Source organism: Arachis ipaensis, chromosome B03, assembly GCF_000816755.2.
Source record: "Arachis ipaensis cultivar K30076 chromosome B03, Araip1.1, whole genome shotgun sequence".
Classification (NCBI taxonomy): domain Eukaryota; kingdom Viridiplantae; phylum Streptophyta; class Magnoliopsida; order Fabales; family Fabaceae; genus Arachis; species Arachis ipaensis.
The window spans coordinates 130,559,024-130,577,229 of NC_029787.2; the positions used below are offsets into that span (position 1 = coordinate 130,559,024).

The 18,206-nt window shown below is 34.4% G+C and overlaps 2 protein-coding genes across 2 annotated transcripts; one reads left to right on the forward strand and one right to left on the reverse strand.

Annotated features, from left to right (window-relative positions):
* LOC107631609 (60S ribosomal protein L44) lies at window positions 11,093–12,241 on the forward strand. Its single transcript, XM_016335098.2, has 4 exons — window positions 11,093–11,248; window positions 11,336–11,515; window positions 11,816–11,890; window positions 11,993–12,241. The coding sequence occupies exons 1-4, from the start codon at window positions 11,246–11,248 to the stop codon at window positions 12,050–12,052; spliced, it is 318 nt and encodes a 105-aa protein (XP_016190584.1). The 5' UTR covers window positions 11,093–11,245; the 3' UTR covers window positions 12,053–12,241.
* LOC107633875 (putative clathrin assembly protein At1g03050) lies at window positions 12,115–14,994 on the reverse strand. The gene is made up of 2 exons (XM_021119885.1): window positions 14,062–14,994; window positions 12,115–13,977 (listed from the first exon to the last, which is right to left on the reverse strand). Exons 1-2 carry the CDS (start codon window positions 14,771–14,773, stop codon window positions 12,863–12,865), a joined length of 1,827 nt encoding a protein of 608 aa, XP_020975544.1. The 5' UTR covers window positions 14,774–14,994; the 3' UTR covers window positions 12,115–12,862.

The following is an 18,206-nucleotide window of genomic DNA, read 5'->3' on the forward strand; positions in this document are numbered from 1 at the left end:
TAGAGAATATGAAAGGGGCTATTTATAGCTAAGGGTCCAACTTTTAACTAAGGGCCCAACAGGCCAACACCTCGCTAGGCCATCCACAATAAATATATTTATAACACTCCCTCTTGGATATCCTTAGTAGTAATGGTAGACAAGTGCCTTATTAAAAAAACCTTACTAAAAAAAATATAATGAAGGAAAAAGAGTACACTTTCTTGTAATATGTTAGGTAGCGGCCTCGTTAAAAACCTTACCAGAAAAAATTTAAAATGGGATAAAAACCATGGTTAGGGAAAAAAGTACAACCCGTATTACTCCCTCTGATAATTACATCACTTGATATCTCTTAGTCGATGCATTCCTATCTTGTATACTAGCTTTTCAAATGTTGAAGTAGATAGTGCTCTAGTGAACATATCTGCTAAATTATCATTGAAACGAATTTGTTAAACATCTATATCACCACTTTGTTGAAGATCATGAGAGTAGAAGAACTTTGGTGAAATGTGCTTTGTTTTATCTCCTTTGATGTATCATTCTTTTAGTTGATGTATACAAGCAAAGTTATATTCGTGTATGACTGTTGGTATTTTCTTCATAGGTAAGCCACACATATCTTGGACATGCTGGGTGATTGACCTAAGCCAAACACATTCTCGAGTTGTTTCATGAATCGCTAATATTTCTGCATGATTTGAGGATATTGCAACTATAGTTTGCTTTGTTGAGTGTCAGGATATAGCCGTGCCTTCACATGTGAATAATAATCTGTTTGTGATCTACCTTTATGCGGATAAAAAAGAAAACCTACATCTGCATATCCAATTAATTGAAACGTTAATTCGTTGGAGTAAAATAAACCCTTATCAACAGATCGTTGAAGATATCTTAATATATGTTTAACACCATTTTAATGTCTTCGAGTTGGACAGGAGCTAAATCTCGATAACAAGTTTACTGAAAAGGCTATATTTGGTCTAGTATTGTTAGCGAGATACATTAGTGTGCCAATAGCACTAAGATAGGGTACTTCAGGATCAAAGGGCTCCTCATTATTTTCACATGGTCGAAATGTATCTTGATTCACATCTAGTGATCTCACCACCATTGCCTTGTCCAGGTAAATTTTTTTCAAAAGTTTCTCAGTATAAGTTGACTGATGGATGAATATACCATCCTTCAAGTATTCAATTTGTAAACCAAGACAAAATTTTATTTTACTAAGATCTTTCATTTCAAATTCTCTTTTTAAATAATCCATAGTTTTTGGAATCTCTTCAGGTCATCCAATAATATTTAAATCATTAACATATACTGCAATAATAACAAATTTGGATTTAGATTTTTTATGAGCACACATGGGCATATACAATCATTTTTGAATGTATTTTTCAATAAGTACTCACTGAGACGTTTATACTACATAAGTCCAGATTGTTTTAATCCATACAAAGATTTTTGTAATTTTGCTGAACAAATCTCCGGAGAATTATTGTATGCTTCAGGGACTTTGAATCCTTCAGGGACTTTCATATAAATTTCGTTATCAATTGAGCCATATAAATAGGCTGTAACAACATCCATTAGGCACATGTCAAGCTTTTCATGCACAGCCAGACTAATTAGATATCTTAATGTTATTGAATCCATCACAGGAGAATATGTTTTTACATAGTCAATACTAGGTTTTTGTGAGAACCGTTGTGATACTGTCGTGCTTTGTATCTTTCTATTTCATTTTTCTCATTTTGTTTGCGCATAAAAATCTACTTGTATCCAACTGGTTCTATACCTTCAGGTGTTTTGACTATAGAACTAAAAACTTTACGTTTTCTAAGTGAAGTTAATTCAGCGTGAATTGCGTCTTTTCATTTTGGCCAATCACCTCTCTATCTGCATTCTTTGATAGATTTTGGTTTATAATTCTCATCTTGCTTTACTATTTCTACAGCAATATTATAAGCAAAAATGTTGTCGACAACAGTATTCTTTCGGTCCCATATTTTTCTGGTAGTGACATAACTTATCGAAATCTCTTCATTTCCAGGTATCTAAACCTTTTCAGAGGTTTCATCAATAGTTATGTCTTCGGATCCCCTTTGAGTATTTGCCTCCATATTGTGACCATCATGATTGATTATCTTTCTCCTTTTCCGGAGATTTTTATCCTTAGAACCGATTGGCCTTCCACGCTTTAGGCGCGGATTGCTTTCATTTGCACTAACAATTTGACTTTCCGAAATACTTGTTTTTATTAGTGCATTTGTAGCTGGAATGTGAGATTTTGTTGCTCTCTTTAGGTTAACAAATGTGTTTGACAATTGGTTTGTAATATTTTATATATGAATTAACCTTTGTACTTCTATTTCACATTGTCTAGTATGAGGATCTAAATGTAATAACAACAATGTATTCCAAGTAGTTTCCTTTTCCAACTACTTATTTTCTCCCCCTAATTTTAGAAAATTTGTTCCATCAAAGTGGCAATAAGAAAATCTTGCCTTAAATAAATCATCCGTCGTAGGTTCAAGATATTTTATAATTTACAGGGATTCATAACTAACATATATCCGCAATCTTCTTTGGGGTCCCATCTTTATACGTTGTGGTGGAGTAATTGAGACATAAACCGCACATTCAAATATTCTAAGATGAGAAATATTTGGCTCCTGACCGCAAGCTAGTTGTAAATGGGAGGATTCTAGGTAACTTGTTGGTTTTAAGCGTATAAGTGCTGCAGCATGCAAAACAGCATCCCCCATGCTGAAATGGGCAGTTTAGTTCTCATAAGTAATGGTCTAACTATTAACTAAAGGTGTTTAATCAATGATTCTGCTAGATCATTCTGAGTGTGTACATGAGCAACAGACTCTTCTATAGTAATTTTAGTTGACACACAATAATCATTAAATGATTGTGACCTAAATTCACTAGCATTATCAAGGCGTATTGCCTTTATAACATAGTCTGAAAAATGAGTTTTAAATTTAATTATTTGAGCTAATAATCTCGCAAATGCGATGTTGCGAGTTGATAATAAACAAATGTGAGACCATCGTAAAAATGCATCTATTAAAACTATGAAATATTTAAATGGTCCACATGGTGGTGAATAGGCCCACATATATCACCAGGAGGCATTCCAGAAAAGATGGTGATTTGATCCCAATATTTTCTCGAGAAAGTCTTGTAATTAACTTTCCTTGAGAACATGCAGCACATGAGAATTCATTAAATTGGATGATTTTATGTTCTTTTAGAGGATGACCAGATGAATTCTTGATGATTCTTCTCATCATAATTGAACTCGGATGACCTAACCGGTCATGCGAAATTGTAAATATATTTGTATTTGTAAACTTCTGATTTACTATGGCATGTGATTCCATATTGCTAATAGTGGTGTAGTACAAACCTGAAGAAAGAGTATGTAGTTTTCCCAACATGCATTTTTTTCTGATCACATAGTTGTAATATAAAGATATTCGTTGTTTTCTTCTCTTGCAATTTCTACATGGTATCCATTTTGGCAGATATCTTTAAAACATAGCAAGTTTCTATGAGACTTACTTGATAGTAGTGCATTATTTATGAAGAACTTAGTTCCTTTAGGTAATACTATAGTAGCTCTTCCAGAGCCTTCAATCGTTTTTGCACTATCTACAATCGTACTTACATTTGCTTTCTATGTAACAAGAGAGATAAAATATCTTTTGTCTCTAAGTATTGTATGTGTTGAAGTACTGTCAGCAAGACATGCTTCTTCATTGTTAAATTTGAGCAAAGCGTGAGAAATATCCATATCTTCATTACGAAAAATAAAAATTACCATTAATGAAAAAAGAATCAAAAGAAATTTAAAAGATAACTTGAAATTACAATCAAAGGGAGAAAGGAAATCAAAAAAGAAACTAGCTAAAAAAATTATCTAAAATAAAAGATTTCTTGATTAATATTCTTCTAAAAAGAAAATTGCATTATCCCAAAAAAAACTGTAATTGCTTGGGCCACCAAAATCAAAGGTCAAGGAAGTCATCAAAGTCTGCATAGATATTATCGGTAGATTTTAAATTCGTTTCAACACCGTTAGCTTCAACTTCATCTCTTTGAATAGTCAAATTAGTCTCTTGTTTTTGCCCTTTTCTCTTGATAGAGTCTTGCCATAACTTGACAAAATGCCCAGGAGTATGACATGTACGCGACCAATGACCTTTTAATCCGCATCAATTATTGCACAAATTTTTTACATTTTGTGAATTGTTGCCCGGAGCACGCTTTTCATGTTTATTCCACTTTTGATTATGAGTAGGAACCCTATTGTTCCATTTGCCACGCCCACGCCCACGTCCACGTCCACGTCCACAGCCACAATTTCGACCAATATTTTGATCGTGATTTCTTTTATGTTAAAAAAATGTCGCATTCACTTCAGGGAAAGCGGTTGAGCTAGTAGGAGGGATTTCATGATTTTTCATCAATAATTCATTATTTTATTCTGCCAATAGGAGACAACCTATTAGATCAGAATACCTTTTGAAACCCTTTTCAAGGTACTGTTGTTGCAACAGCACGTTAGAAGCGTGAAATGTGGAATAAGTTTTTTCCATTAAGTCATCATCTGTGACATTTTGGCCTCACAATTTCAGTTGAGAACTTATTTTAATAAGTTCAGAATTGTATTGACATACTGTTTTAAAATCTTGCAGTCTTAAGTGTATCCACTCATAACGAGCTTTAGGCAATAATATAACCGTTTAGTGTTTATATCTCTCTTTCAAATTTGTCCATAGTTCTTGTGAATCTTTAACAGTCAAGTATTCTACTTTCAACCCCTCATGGAGATGATGACGCAGAAAAATTAGTGCCTTAACCTTATCTTCGCTTGACGATTGTACCTCTTTTTTTATGGTATCTTCAAGCTTTTTAGATACCAAGTGAGTTTCAGCATCAACCGCCCATTCTAAATAATTTTTGCGGTTAAATCAAGGGCGGCAAATTCAAGTTTTTACAAATTTGACATGATATATAGCTCTATAAATAAAAACAAATAAATAATTAAAAATAAATAATATAAATAAATCAAATAAGAATAATAATATAACAAACTAAAGAAAAAAATGAAAAACTATCAAAGAAAGAAAGGGAAAAATGTCGTACAAAACTGAGGAAAGAAAAAAAGATGGCATTACGTACATGATATTACATGATTTCCATATATGGATTAAAACAAAGAAAAAAAAGAAAAACGCATTTATAAAAAAATGATGAAATAGTTATTTATGTGTGGTATATATATAAAAAAAATGTGAATGTATATATATAAAAAATTGACAATGATATTTGAAAAAATAGGAGAAAATAAAGTGAGTAGTAAGGAAAAGATAATTATTTAGCCGTAGAGTAGAACTCGTGCTGATAACGTATTATGAAAATAAGGATTACGGTTCGAGGGAAGGAGAAGAGAGAATAAGAAGAATGACAGGTAATTCTATTTATTGATTGCGTACATTAGGCTGCGTTTGTTTGCTTAGACATGGACAGTGGTACATAGACACGGTGGTACGCGTTCACTGTTTGTTTGCTGAGACACGAATTTTGAAGGACACGGTGGTACACAGATACACGCAGAATACATGTTTTCAGTGTCTCTCCTTAAAGCTGAGACATTGAGACACAACTTATGAGACACAATTTTTTTCTACTTTTATCCCTAGTTAATTTTAAAAATTCCAGCCTTATCCCTACCTCAACCCTATCCTAACTCCTTTCTCTACTTCCTCTTCCTTCTTCGTTAGTCTTCTACCTCTCTCCAGATTCTTCTCCTCAGCCATAGATCCTGTCACCACCGCCATGCCTCCATCCTCCGACGGTCCACTCTCTCTCCATCGCCACACTCTTCTTTCTTGCGTTTTTAAATTTGTGTCTCCTTCGTGCGCTCTTCTATCGTCGCCTTTCTCGGATATGCGCCGCCTCTGCATCGCTGCCACCACTCGTCCAGATCTGTCGCCCTCGCCATACATCGCTCGCGACACAGAGTCACAATACCATCCAACCCACAGCGAGTCGCAACACCGTCCAATCCTCTCGACACAGCAAGTTAATGTCGCCATCTAACGCTCGTGACCCAAAAAAATTGCAGCACCTTCCTCTGCTCCTTCTCTCACCGTCTCCCTCATCTCTTTCGTTCTCCTGTGATTTTTTTTAATTTTGGTTATGGTTACTGTGATTACTGCCTCTGCCTTTTCCGTCTTTTTTTTAGATAAATGGTGATTATTAAAAAATTTATTAGTGATTTTTTGGTCATTGTAAATGATGATGAAGATGCTAAATCTGATAGTGGTAGTGATGGTGGTAGTAGATGGTGATGAACATTCAATCATCAAGAAAAATATTTTAAGATTAAAAAGAACTCAACTTGAGCAACTCCATTGAACAATATCACATTTGTAATTTACTTAACAAGCATACATAATACTTACTGGCTTTCAGATTTGCTTGTGCTCTCTGAATCTATTGGCACAGGCTTCCTTTTTTTGCTTTATTTTTTAACCACATTCTGTGGTTGTTTTCTTTTCTTTGTGGCACTTTTTTCAATTTCTTCTTCTCTGCAATACATAAGAATAAGCGCATAAGAACAACTTTAAGCAAATACAAGTTAAATGAATCAATATGAAGATCAAACTTACTAGTTTTTGGATTCACCTTTGCTTTCTAAATCCGTGGGATTGCTTTTAGTTTGTGTTGTTATTTCTGAATCTGTCTCAACAAGCTTTTGTTTTTTAACCACCCTATGCTGTCTTGTTCTCTTTGTTGGTGGTGTTTTGTCAAATTTAGATTCAGATTCAGATTTGGAAAATCTGTCTTCTTCTGAAGAAGAATCCAGATAAACAATTTTCTTTTTTCTTTATTTCCTTTTTCTTTCTTCTCTAATTTCTTTGTTTTTGTTTTTTCCTTCTTTATTTGCTTTCTATACAGAAGTCCCTAAAATAGAAACTTATTTAATGAGAAATACACTAACAATAAGCTGAATCAACATGAGCAAACCACTGAACCGAACGATACTAATGTGCTGAATAAAACACCATAAAACGTGATAATTATTTAATCATAAAAAAAATATTTTTGCATGCACAAGGACTCAATTAAACACACTAACAATCAGGTGAACCAAAGGGAGCAAGCCCACCGAACCGAACAAGATTCATATGGTGAATAAAACGTGACAAACGTTTAAACATAAAAAAAAAAACGTTTTTGCATGCACAAGGATTCAAATAAGCACACTAACAATCAGGTGAACCAAAGGGAGCAAGCCCACCGAACTGAACAAGATTCATATGGTGAATAAAACGTGACAAACTTTTAATCATCAAGAAAAACGTTTCTGCATGTACAAGGATTCAAATGAACACACTAACAATTGCAACTAGGAGAAATAAATTAATTATAACCTAAAACACACGCTTATTTAGTTAACAGAGTATTTTAGAAGCATTTGAAACGAAATTTTAGGGGGTTTTTTGTTTAATTTACCAATGTGTCTATTGCTTCCTCCGAAATCCAATCGAGCATCATCTGCTTTGTCCAATGGGCCACCCACGGTGCCGGGGGAGCATCAAGTCCGAACAGACGAGAAAACTTGGTTTCATGGAAGTATATCAGCATCAAAACGAAAACACAATCGTCAACGGACTGTTTATTTTCCTTTCACTTGTTTTCAATTCCTTTTCTCAAGAAGCTGAGCACATGTTTTGCCCAATCCCACTCTTGGATGTTATCCACATGAAAGATAGGCGGCTTATGGATTGGGGAGGCCACGCTTACCGTCGTCGGCAGCAAGAAGCACTTTTGTACGAATACGACAAAATTCCTCTTGAATTTTTGCCAGTTCTCCTCCCATTCAACACTCATATCCAGCACAGACCTTGTCTGCCTCATTCAGTCTGCCATAATCAATCTTTTCAGCAAAATGATTCTCTACAATATTTTAATAGCAACAAATCAGCTAAAAAGGCTCAGTTTAATTTTCTGTACCCTAATAAATCAAAATTAAAGGAATCAATGAACCAAAATTAAGCAGGAAGTGGAAAGTGTATTACCGCCGTTGGTTATGCCTAGTGTAGCTGCTACCTTGTGAGGAGTTATATATATTTTTCCTGGAGAGTTTTCGGGAATCCATCATACTCATCATAGCAATCAATCAATTCTCTCAAGAGGGTGTGTGAGACATTCATTTCCGGGACATGCGCCAGGGCCAAATCCTATTTCTTCAATTATATCTCTCTTTTCCTGACTCATATTCTCAAACACTGTTGCTATTGCCTTTGTTTGGCATCTGCAATAATGAATTTTCTGCAAGTTTTGAAATAGAATGTGATGATATATTTATAATACAAAATAGATATTATTCGAATGAAAGTAGATAAATATATTTAATGTGATTACGTTATAGCGCGGCTTCTCGTTCTTTGTCACCATTGTCTTCTTGAGTTTTGCTGTAATGAAAAAAATTTGTCAATACTTCACTCAATACACTGACAAGCACAAGTATGCATATCTTAATCAAGTCAATTAAAATGTCCCAGCCCACTGAACCGAACCCTTTGATGCACTGAATAAAACATGATAAATAATGAAACAGCTAGAAAAGCATTACTGCATGCAATCTGAATAACTCTAAACCCCGAATACACTAAATATCATTATAAAGTTTCAATCATTAAGAATAGGATTTCTCTATGCAAAAGAAGTCAACTGAATAGACTAACAATCAAGTTCAAAGTCCTAGTTACACTATCCACTGAACTAAATGAAAATAAGAAAAAATTTCATTCAAAACCCTAGTTATACTGTAAAAATGCAATCAGAATAATCCTAAACTCTGAACACACTAAATATCAAGTGAATGAAAATCATCAAGCACACCGAACCGAACAACGTTCATGTGGTGAATAAATCATTATAAACTTTCAATCATCAAGAATAGGATTTCTCCATGCAAAAGAAGTCAACTGAATAGAGTAACAATCAAGTTCAAAGCCCTAGTTACACTATCCACTAAACTAAATGAAAATAAGAACAAATTTCATTCAAAGCCCTAGTTACATTGTAAAAATGCAATCAGAATAATGCTAAATCCTGAACACACTAAATATCAAGTGAATGAGAATCACCAAGCCCACCGAACCGAACACAATTCATGTGGTAAATAAATTGTTATAAACTTTCAATCATCAAGAATATTATTTCTCCATGCAAAAGAAGTCAACTCAACAGAGTAACAATTAAGTTCAAAGCCCTAGTTACACTATTCACTGAATTGAATGAAAATAAGAACAAATTTCATTCAAAACCCTAGTTAAACTGTAAAAATGCAATCAGAATAAATCCTAAACCCTGAACACACTAAATATAAAGTAAATAAAAATCAACAAGGCCACTGAACCGAACACAATTAATGTGGTAAATAAATCGTTATAAGAACAAATATTGAGAGGACACACATTCACTATCCATTGAACTGAATGAAAATAAGAACAAATTTCATTCAAAGCTCTAGTTAAACTGTAAAAATACAATCAGAATAAACCCTAAACCCTGAATACACTAAATATCAAGTAAATGAAAATCAACAAAGCCACCGAACCGAACACAATTAATGTGGTCAATAAATCGTTATAAGCTTTCAATCATCAAGAATAGTATTTCTCTATGCAAAAGAAGAACTGAACAGAGTAATAATCAAGTTCAAAGCGCTAGTTACACTATTCACTTAACTGTATGAAAATAAGAACAAATTTTATTCAAAGCCCTATTTACACTGTAAAAATGCAATCAGAATACGTCGATCTACTAAAAGAAGCAAATCAATCCAGTAAACCTAAAATGCAACTAGGAGAAACGCTATATTGCAAGATTTCAAATGAACAGTAGTTTTTCTCATACATTTGTCCGTCTCTGTTGCTGTTTTCATTTGGTTTTGCTTGTTCCTTGCGAAATCTTCTCGCGATTCTTTTCCACTGGTGGTTTTCGCAGAGAACGTGAGTGAAGTTTGAGTGATTTTGAGAGAGATTCGAAGAGAATGAGCGATTTTGTGTAATGGTTTCATATTGAGGAAAAAGTAACGTTTTTTCATAATGAGCGCGAATCACTAACGAGTGGTGTCGGGCGCATGTATTCACGCTTCATTAATGCGGGTGAATGGATTTGGGTTTGGACCGACTTGAATACATGGATACATGGATGTGTAGCAGGATTCTACAAAATCATGAGGTAGAGGCAAGTCGGACAATCCGAATTGCATGTTTTAATCTTTTAATTTATTGCGTTGAAATCAGACCGTTTGATTTAAATATTAATATATTTTTAATTTTAATTNTCCAATTTTTGTATCTTAAATTAAACGATTTTATATTTGAGATTGATATCCTAAATATTTACCATCTAAAAAAATATTACTATTAATTCAATATCAAAAATAAAAAGTACTTTTTGGAGGTTTGAAAAACGATAAAATAATATTGAATAATTAATAACTTCATTGCTTTTTTAATATTTTTGTGATAAATTAACGTACTTAGCCAAAATTTATATAGAAAATATATGCGCTTGTGAAACTAAAACCAAAAAATGAGGAGCTTGCAATATTATCACCATAAAACTTAGAAAACCAAAACAACTAAAACTTGAGGTAGACCCATAATTAAAGATGGCTATTATTTGTTTTGTCTTTGGTTCAAGAAATGTTTCTTTTTAAATTGTACCTCGAAAAGAGTCACACCTCAAAAAGAGTCACTCTGATACGACACCTAAAAGAAAAAGAGTAAATGTCATTTCTGATTCTTAATCATTTGTTCGATGGACTTTCCACCTCTTAAAAAATCTAAACACTCAAATTGGTCTCTATTTACTTTGATATATGTACGTTTCAGTTACTGATTAGGGATCGAAAAGGATAATAGACATGGACTGAAACGTACATATATCAAAGTAGATAGAGACCGATTTGGGAGTTTAAATTTCTTAGGGATTGAGAAGTGTAGAAAAATAAAAGAATCCAATTGGTATGAATAACCTGTTAATGGGCCACAGTCCATCTCTCTTACCCAGTTAAAGCCCAACCTGCGATAGGACCCTTTAACCCTAATTCCCAAAGCCAATAAAACCCAAGCACCGTTCTTCGCTTCCAATTTTCGCAGGTGCAGAGCTCCACACGAGTGTTACGATCCCCTGCAACAGCTTCACCACCGCCGCTACCATGGTAGACCTCTCCTTCCTTTCTGAGCCCTTAAATTGTTCAATTTTGAATTGGTTTCGTTGATTTCAGTGAATTGATCGATATGTGTAGGTGAACGTTCCGAAGACAAAGAAGACGTACTGCAAGAGCAAGGAGTGCAGGAAGCACACTCTTCACAAGGTTACCCAATACAAGAAGGGCAAGGATAGCATCGCCGCTCAGGGTAAGCGCCGTTATGACCGCAAGCAATCCGGTTATGGTGGCCAGACCAAGCCCGTCTTCCACAAAAAGGTAAGTCTAATCCTTATCACCTTTTTTCATTACTTGCAGGGTAGCCTGTCCTAGACTTTAGGGTTCAATCCTAGAGAAAAAATTGAGGAGGGAAGGGGGTTTAGTGGTCTAAATAGTCCTAAAAGATCATGCTTTTTCAGATCCTTTTTTTCTGTAGGATAGATATCAGTTAGGTGATGTAATTTAGAGGAATAGATTATTAATCTCCTTAGGTATTGGTCAATTGTTGTGATACTCGTTAAAGTTGATTTGTAATTGAGCTGTTACTTAGATTGTTGATTTATGTTCTGTTAAAAATAGGCCAAGACCACCAAGAAAATTGTGTTGAGGCTTCAATGCCAGGGCTGCAAACATGTCTCCCAGCATCCTATTAAGGTATTGACATGTGGTCTTGTTTCTTTCACCATTGTCTTCTTGGGTTTGGGCTGCGTAGAGTAGTAGTACCTAATGGTGTTCCTCCATGTTTCTTTTTTGCAGAGATGCAAGCACTTTGAGATTGGTGGTGACAAGAAGGGAAAAGGAACTTCCCTCTTCTAATTTCATTGCTCCAGTTTGCTGTTTCATCTTATTTTGTTTTTTATCCTTTGCTATTTGCAGCATTTTCTTTTTGCCAGTGTTAAGTTCTTAAAAGTCTGAAGATCTGTTAGCTATACTTAAATTTTGTACGTTGCGTTTGAGAAGTATTCTAATATCAATGACTAGTATCCTTTGTTTTCTTGGCCGTACATTTGTATTTTGTCTGGTACGCGATGCATGGCCGTATTTTGATGGTATACTTTTTAAATCTGCATAATGCATAAGGTGCTTAGCAGTTAAATGATGAGAATAAATGTTTCATTTGATATAAGGCTGTAACAAATGTTGCTTCCTTTCTATCACACACAGCAACAACCACTCCCAAAAGAGAAAAACGAAATAAAAAAAAGAAATGCTGCTTCATAGAATCAATTCACTCCACCGTGGCCTTGGAGAAAAGTATATCGTGTGGACAGTTGATAATTTCCGAGTGGTTGAATATCGTTGATTGTGATTCTAGTTAGCATTCTATAAGAGTACTTAAGACAACTCAATACACTCATGCGGTTAAACCAGTTGCAAGACACTAACAATGAAACAACGAAGAAAGGGACAGTGATGAGGTATGTCCAAACTAATGAAGCAATGTTTCTAATTTAATGATTTCACCTTCCGTGAAGCAAAAGACTCTCACTCGACATTTCATTTCCATCTTTTATTCAAGTGGATTTCTATTACTTTTCACATTTTTTTTTTTCAAAATGAATCATTTGTATAAGATTCATGTGGAGGAAGAATGTGGTTTCCTTTGTAGGATTTAAAAATTTCTCTTTAATGAGAATAGCCCCAATAGTTCTGTTGATACCCTCCCATGTACGTATTGTTAGCTTGTACATTTGGGTATGCAACTTGTCCCTGCATCTGCATCCCACGGTTTGCATATTGCTGCCACATTAGTTGCTCCTCCATCAACAACCTCTGTTTCTTTTCAATCTCTGACATTTGAACGTAGTGTGGAGGTGCCACAGCCAATGAAGCTGCAAAAGGGTCTGCACCAAACGAACTCAAACCACCTGCCGGAGATGGTGGTGCTGGCAATGCTAGCATGGCAGGTCTTCCAGCCGAGCCTAGTGCGAGGCTACTATTGCTGCCACTTACCCCATAACCTGGTCCTTGCATGGCTGAATATGCAGCTCCATGTTGGTACATACCATCCAACAACAAGGTGTCAAAGCCTCCCCCAAGTGATGGCTTCTGGTTGGACAAGTTGCTTGCTGATTGAACCAATGCTGTTTCCCAATCTGCTGAATCATCAAAAGCGTGCCATGGAAGAGCTTTGGTGTCACTATTTGTTGCTGGTGCAGCCCCATCAAACAATGCCAAGGCTAGTTTGTCCCCATATTCATGACTTGTCACTGTATCATCTCCTAGATTCAATAGATCCCCCTCTGTTTGCTCTGGCTCTTCATTCTTGGGCTCTGCTTCCTTTGTTTCTTCTACTGGCTCCTCCTTTACTTCTTCTGGCGGCGGCAGCGCCTTAATTGCATTCATATCCTCCTGTGGTTCAGATTCCTCTGCTTTTTCATCTTCACTTTGATGTTCTTGTTGTTCTAGTTTTCTACATTTGGCTATTCTGGACTTCTCTCTGATGTAGTTATCCATGAGCTCCAGTTTCTTGGCTGTTACCTTCTCTAAATCCGGATACTCGAATGCGCGCCCAATGCCTATGGACTTGGACCAGGTATAGAACATGTCTAGCTCATCGTACTGCTTTCCAACGCGGCAGAAAACATCATACACTTTGCTGCATTCTTGTACCTCCATCTCTTCGGCGAAACGATCGATTAAGATGCTCATGATCTCTGTCATATCATGATATATTTGAAAGCTCTCCTTCACAATAGGATACAGAGCCACTATCACAATACGATGGGTCTTTGCCACTCCTGCCATGTTGAAAACAACAATAAGAATCAACTAAGGGAATAAATAAGATAATGTGAATTTGTTTGTTCTGTGCTACTACAAACCTGTGGGACGGCAAGCTATAAAGCGTTCAAGAAGCAACTGCAAATGCTGCATCTTGGAAAATAGTAGCTCGGTCCTAAAATCATTCAAAGGTGTGGCTTTTGTACTGACTTCAATATCAAGATCCTTGTCTTTATCTTTATCTTTATCTCTGTATATATATCTTTCTCTGTCTCTGTCTTTATCTCTTTGTCTTTGCTCATCATCTTCATCAAAACCAAACCTGCTGCGCTTTCCGCGCCTGTTCTGCATCTTGTACTCAAGCCTTTCATCAAGATACAGGGCGTAGGTGCGCACAAATGCAGAGAAATCCCAAGAACTAGAATAGGACCTGTCCCTGAAATCAGACATGTTGAGAAGGCGAGTGCCGCGCCTAGTTGAGAAGAATATTTCTTGCTCATAAGCAGGATCTCCATCTGATAGTAGCCTTTGAATGAGAATGAGGGATTTCAAAGCAACCGTCCAACTTTTTGTCTTGCTTAGACGCTTGGAGATGGTGCTAACGCAGGCGCTAACGTAGGCCCTCGAGTAACATGTTAAGCTCAGGATCTCCCTAACGTGCTTCTCTTCAGCAGGGTACTCATCATGCCTTGTTGCCTTCACAATTGCCACTTCAAGATCCCCCAGTGAGCTGCTGCTTCCCACCTTTGCTAGCCCTATGCTTGTTTTATCCTTAACTGCTCCAATGGCTCTTCTCAATTTGCTTGGACCCATTCTGATGGTTAATCTGTCATCAACCTCCAACTGCTTCTGGAGGTTGAGAGAACCAGGACAAGATGCTTCTTTTTCTTCAAACTGTTAAGCTCTCAAGGGGAACAAAAGAAAAGAGAAGAGGATAGAAACAAAGATAGTCTACCCTCTCCCTCTTCCTTTCCTTTCCTTTCCTTTCCCTTTGCCTCTCTCTCTCTCTCTCTCTCTGTTCATGCTTGGGTCCAAACATCAGGACTTGCCTCAAATTAGAAAAGCTTTCTCCGTTTTGTTAGCATCAAAATGTGGAATCCAAATAATAATGTATATGCATTTCCCTTTCTTCACCGTTGACCTTTTCAACGCCACCTTCACCTATTTAGGCCTTCTAATTTTAATTTTAGTTCTGCAATGCATTACATATTATTCATGATTCTATATTGATATTTCTGTTTTCTATTTTTAACTAAAATATTTTCCCTTCCTAATATAGAGTCTGAACTGGCTTTCGCAGTTTAACTTGATATGCAAAATGCATGCATGCATGCAACCAATATCTTGGCTGTTTTTGTCCCAAACATTAATTTTAATTAAAAATTAAAAACTGAAGAAACAAAATTAGAAAGATTAACATACACAAGACAACATTGCCAAACTTAAGAATTGAGCACTTATATCATTAAGGCAAAATTAGAAACATTAAAGTAAAATTAAGATAATTTAAACAGTTAAGTATAAAATTTGAACAGCTTAAACATTAAAGATAAAGTAAAATATTTTGGATAATGTTAGGGATAAAAGAAATTTTACTTTAACTCTTTAATAACATAAGTTATAATTTTGAATTTAGCCATTATTATCAATTATGGCCAATGACACATTCTTAAATAGAGCTTCAATATGTGACGAATTAGTTTTTGACATGTCGGATTGGAGGATATTGTGAGAAAAAAAAAATCAATGGTGCTACTATTCAATTTTACTATAAATAAAAAAAGGTGCAATTGACCAATAATATTAACTTTATTTAATACTTAATTAATTTTTAATGATATTTTAAATCGGGACAGTTATAATATACAGATGTAAATTTGTATAGAGGTAAAGAGATTCTTTTTTCTTCATGCATTCTTTGACACGTGTCTATCTCTTTGTGAATGAAAGTTGGCTCTCAACTTAGCTTTGGAGTCTGAAGACGAAGGAAGTCTATGTATTAATATTTGAAGCTTGTTCACGTTCACATAAAATATGAATACATATTAAATTTGGTTTTTATACATGTCTTTCAAAACAATTGCAGTATTTATTTAAGGAAAAATCTGGGAGACTAGCAATTTTTTAAAATGTTGGTCAACATTTAACCATTAAAAAAATTGAATGATTTTATATTATTAGATTTAATTTTACACTATTAAAAACATTATTAATGATCAATTGATGACTACAAAACACAAAATTACTGGCCCCTAGCACTTATTTTTATTTAATTCTGTTAATTTTTTTAACACGTATTTATCTTTTTGTGAATGGAAGTTGGCTCTCAGTTTGGTTTTGGAGTCTGAAGTCGAAGGAAGTCTATTTATTAATATTTGAAGATTGTTCACGTTCAGTATAATATGAATACATATTAAAAAATTTTTTGGTGACTGAATAATATTAAAATTTGGCTTTTATACATGTCTCTCAAAATAATTACAGTATTTTTTCAATATTTATTTAATTCTGTAAACTCAATCCTTAAGAATATATATATTATAGTGCGAAAGCGTACTTGTACTCATAGAAATTAGAAATTAGAAATTAAGGTAAGAATTGTCTCAATCTTTCGCAACCAAAACCTTCTGTATTTCTAATAGGACGAGTGAATTGCAACTTCTCTGATAGGAAAAGAGTTGCCAAAGCCATAGTTGTCAGAGCCGAACTGGTGATCAAACCGATCAAGTTATTGGTTCATTAGTTTATTGGTTCAATCGATAAATTACTGATTGAATTGGTAGAACCGGTCTTACATAAATAAAAAATATAAAATAGTAAAAAGTTGAGTAAAGTGATCGTTAGGTCCTTAGAGTTTTCAACTTTGGATTAATTAGCCCTTAAAAAAAAATAAAGTACCAATTTGATCCTCCATGATAATAAACGATTGACACATTATGTCCCTCTATCAATTTATCATATAAAATTTAATAGTGATAATTATATGTCCTATTAATTAGTCCTAAATCGAAATTCTCGAAGTCCTAGGCCTTTTTTTTTATTAGTTTTAATTTTTTTTATATTAGCTTTAATTTTTTTTTTTTGTAACAACTGCATTAATTAGATTAAATTAAGTGATTTTGTTTGTTGATATAACATATTAAGTGACACTCATAATTGAGAGAAGCTCATTCGAAACTAGAGTTGAAAACGCCTCATTTCGTAAGAGAATGTCATCAGTAGAAAAAGCAAAGGAGGATTGATGGCATGAACTGGTATGTTCTATCCGCTATTTTTCTAGTAAAGTGAGGTAAGTTTAGCCTTGTGTGACCTGAAATCGGCGGTAATCCATCGAGAGCTGATTCTATCTATCAATAGGCTCTGCCACTTCCTCGGAGGAACCACCTATTGTTGATTCCTTTGTAATGTCTGATTAACACTTACAAACTGCGGCCAGCTTCCACCCAGACGACAAAAAACGTGAGCGCCTGGCGCGAAAGGTTGCTTTGCTTTACTAAAAAAAAATAGAATAATCTAAGGCGCGTTCCAATATATATTTAGGAGTCTTAATTGACTATTAACATTATTAGTTTATGAAATTAGATCAAATCAAAACTTAATTGAGGACAGTACTTGAGGTATTGAAATTCCTTAATTTGGAGTTGATTTGATCTAATTTCATAAACTAATCATGTTAATAGTTAATTAAGACTCATATGTGTATGTTAGAATGTCACTTAACATATTACATTAGTAAATTTTGATACCATCAATAAACAAAGTGATGTAAGGACTAACATGACTAATTTAAAATCTTTAAAGAACGAATTTAATTAAAAAAAAAAAATCAACGATCAATTTAAAGAACGTGTAATCTTTTATAGAGACTAATTTTGACCATTTATTTAATTTTAGTTGTTCTTAAAAAACCTTAAAAAAAATCGCGTTGGTCATCTTCAACAAAAATATTTGTAGTGGATGGTAATATGAGTATTACATTTTTTTTTTTTGGAAAACAATTATATGATGATGTTACATAATTACACCAAGTTAGTTTGATAATTAAGTTTAATCAAATTAGTTTAATAATTTTGTGACACAATATAAACAACCTTAAGTTAACAATAAGGAGGAGGCACATAAGAAAAAGTAAAAAAAAAAAACCTTCTTGAATTTGATTATAAAAATAATTTATTCATCTAATATTTTTTAATTTTTTTTTACTATATTCGTTTAGATGTATAAATATAAAATCTATAGTTTAATG

Excerpts from the sequence above, each read along its gene's own strand:
- LOC107631609 (XM_016335098.2), top strand. Across the intron at positions 11,516-11,815 it reads AGCCCGTCTTCCACAAAAAG|GCCAAGACCACCAAGAAAAT; the intron begins GTAAGTCTAATC and ends TGTTAAAAATAG. Across the intron at positions 11,891-11,992 it reads TCTCCCAGCATCCTATTAAG|AGATGCAAGCACTTTGAGAT; the intron begins GTATTGACATGT and ends TCTTTTTTGCAG.
- LOC107633875 (XM_021119885.1), bottom strand. The coding sequence starts at position 14,773 with ATGGGTCCAAGCAAATTGAGAAGAGCCATTGGAGCAGTTAAGGATAAA. Across the intron at positions 13,978-14,061 it reads TATAGCTTGCCGTCCCACAG|GAGTGGCAAAGACCCATCGT; the intron begins GTTTGTAGTAGC and ends TCAACATGGCAG.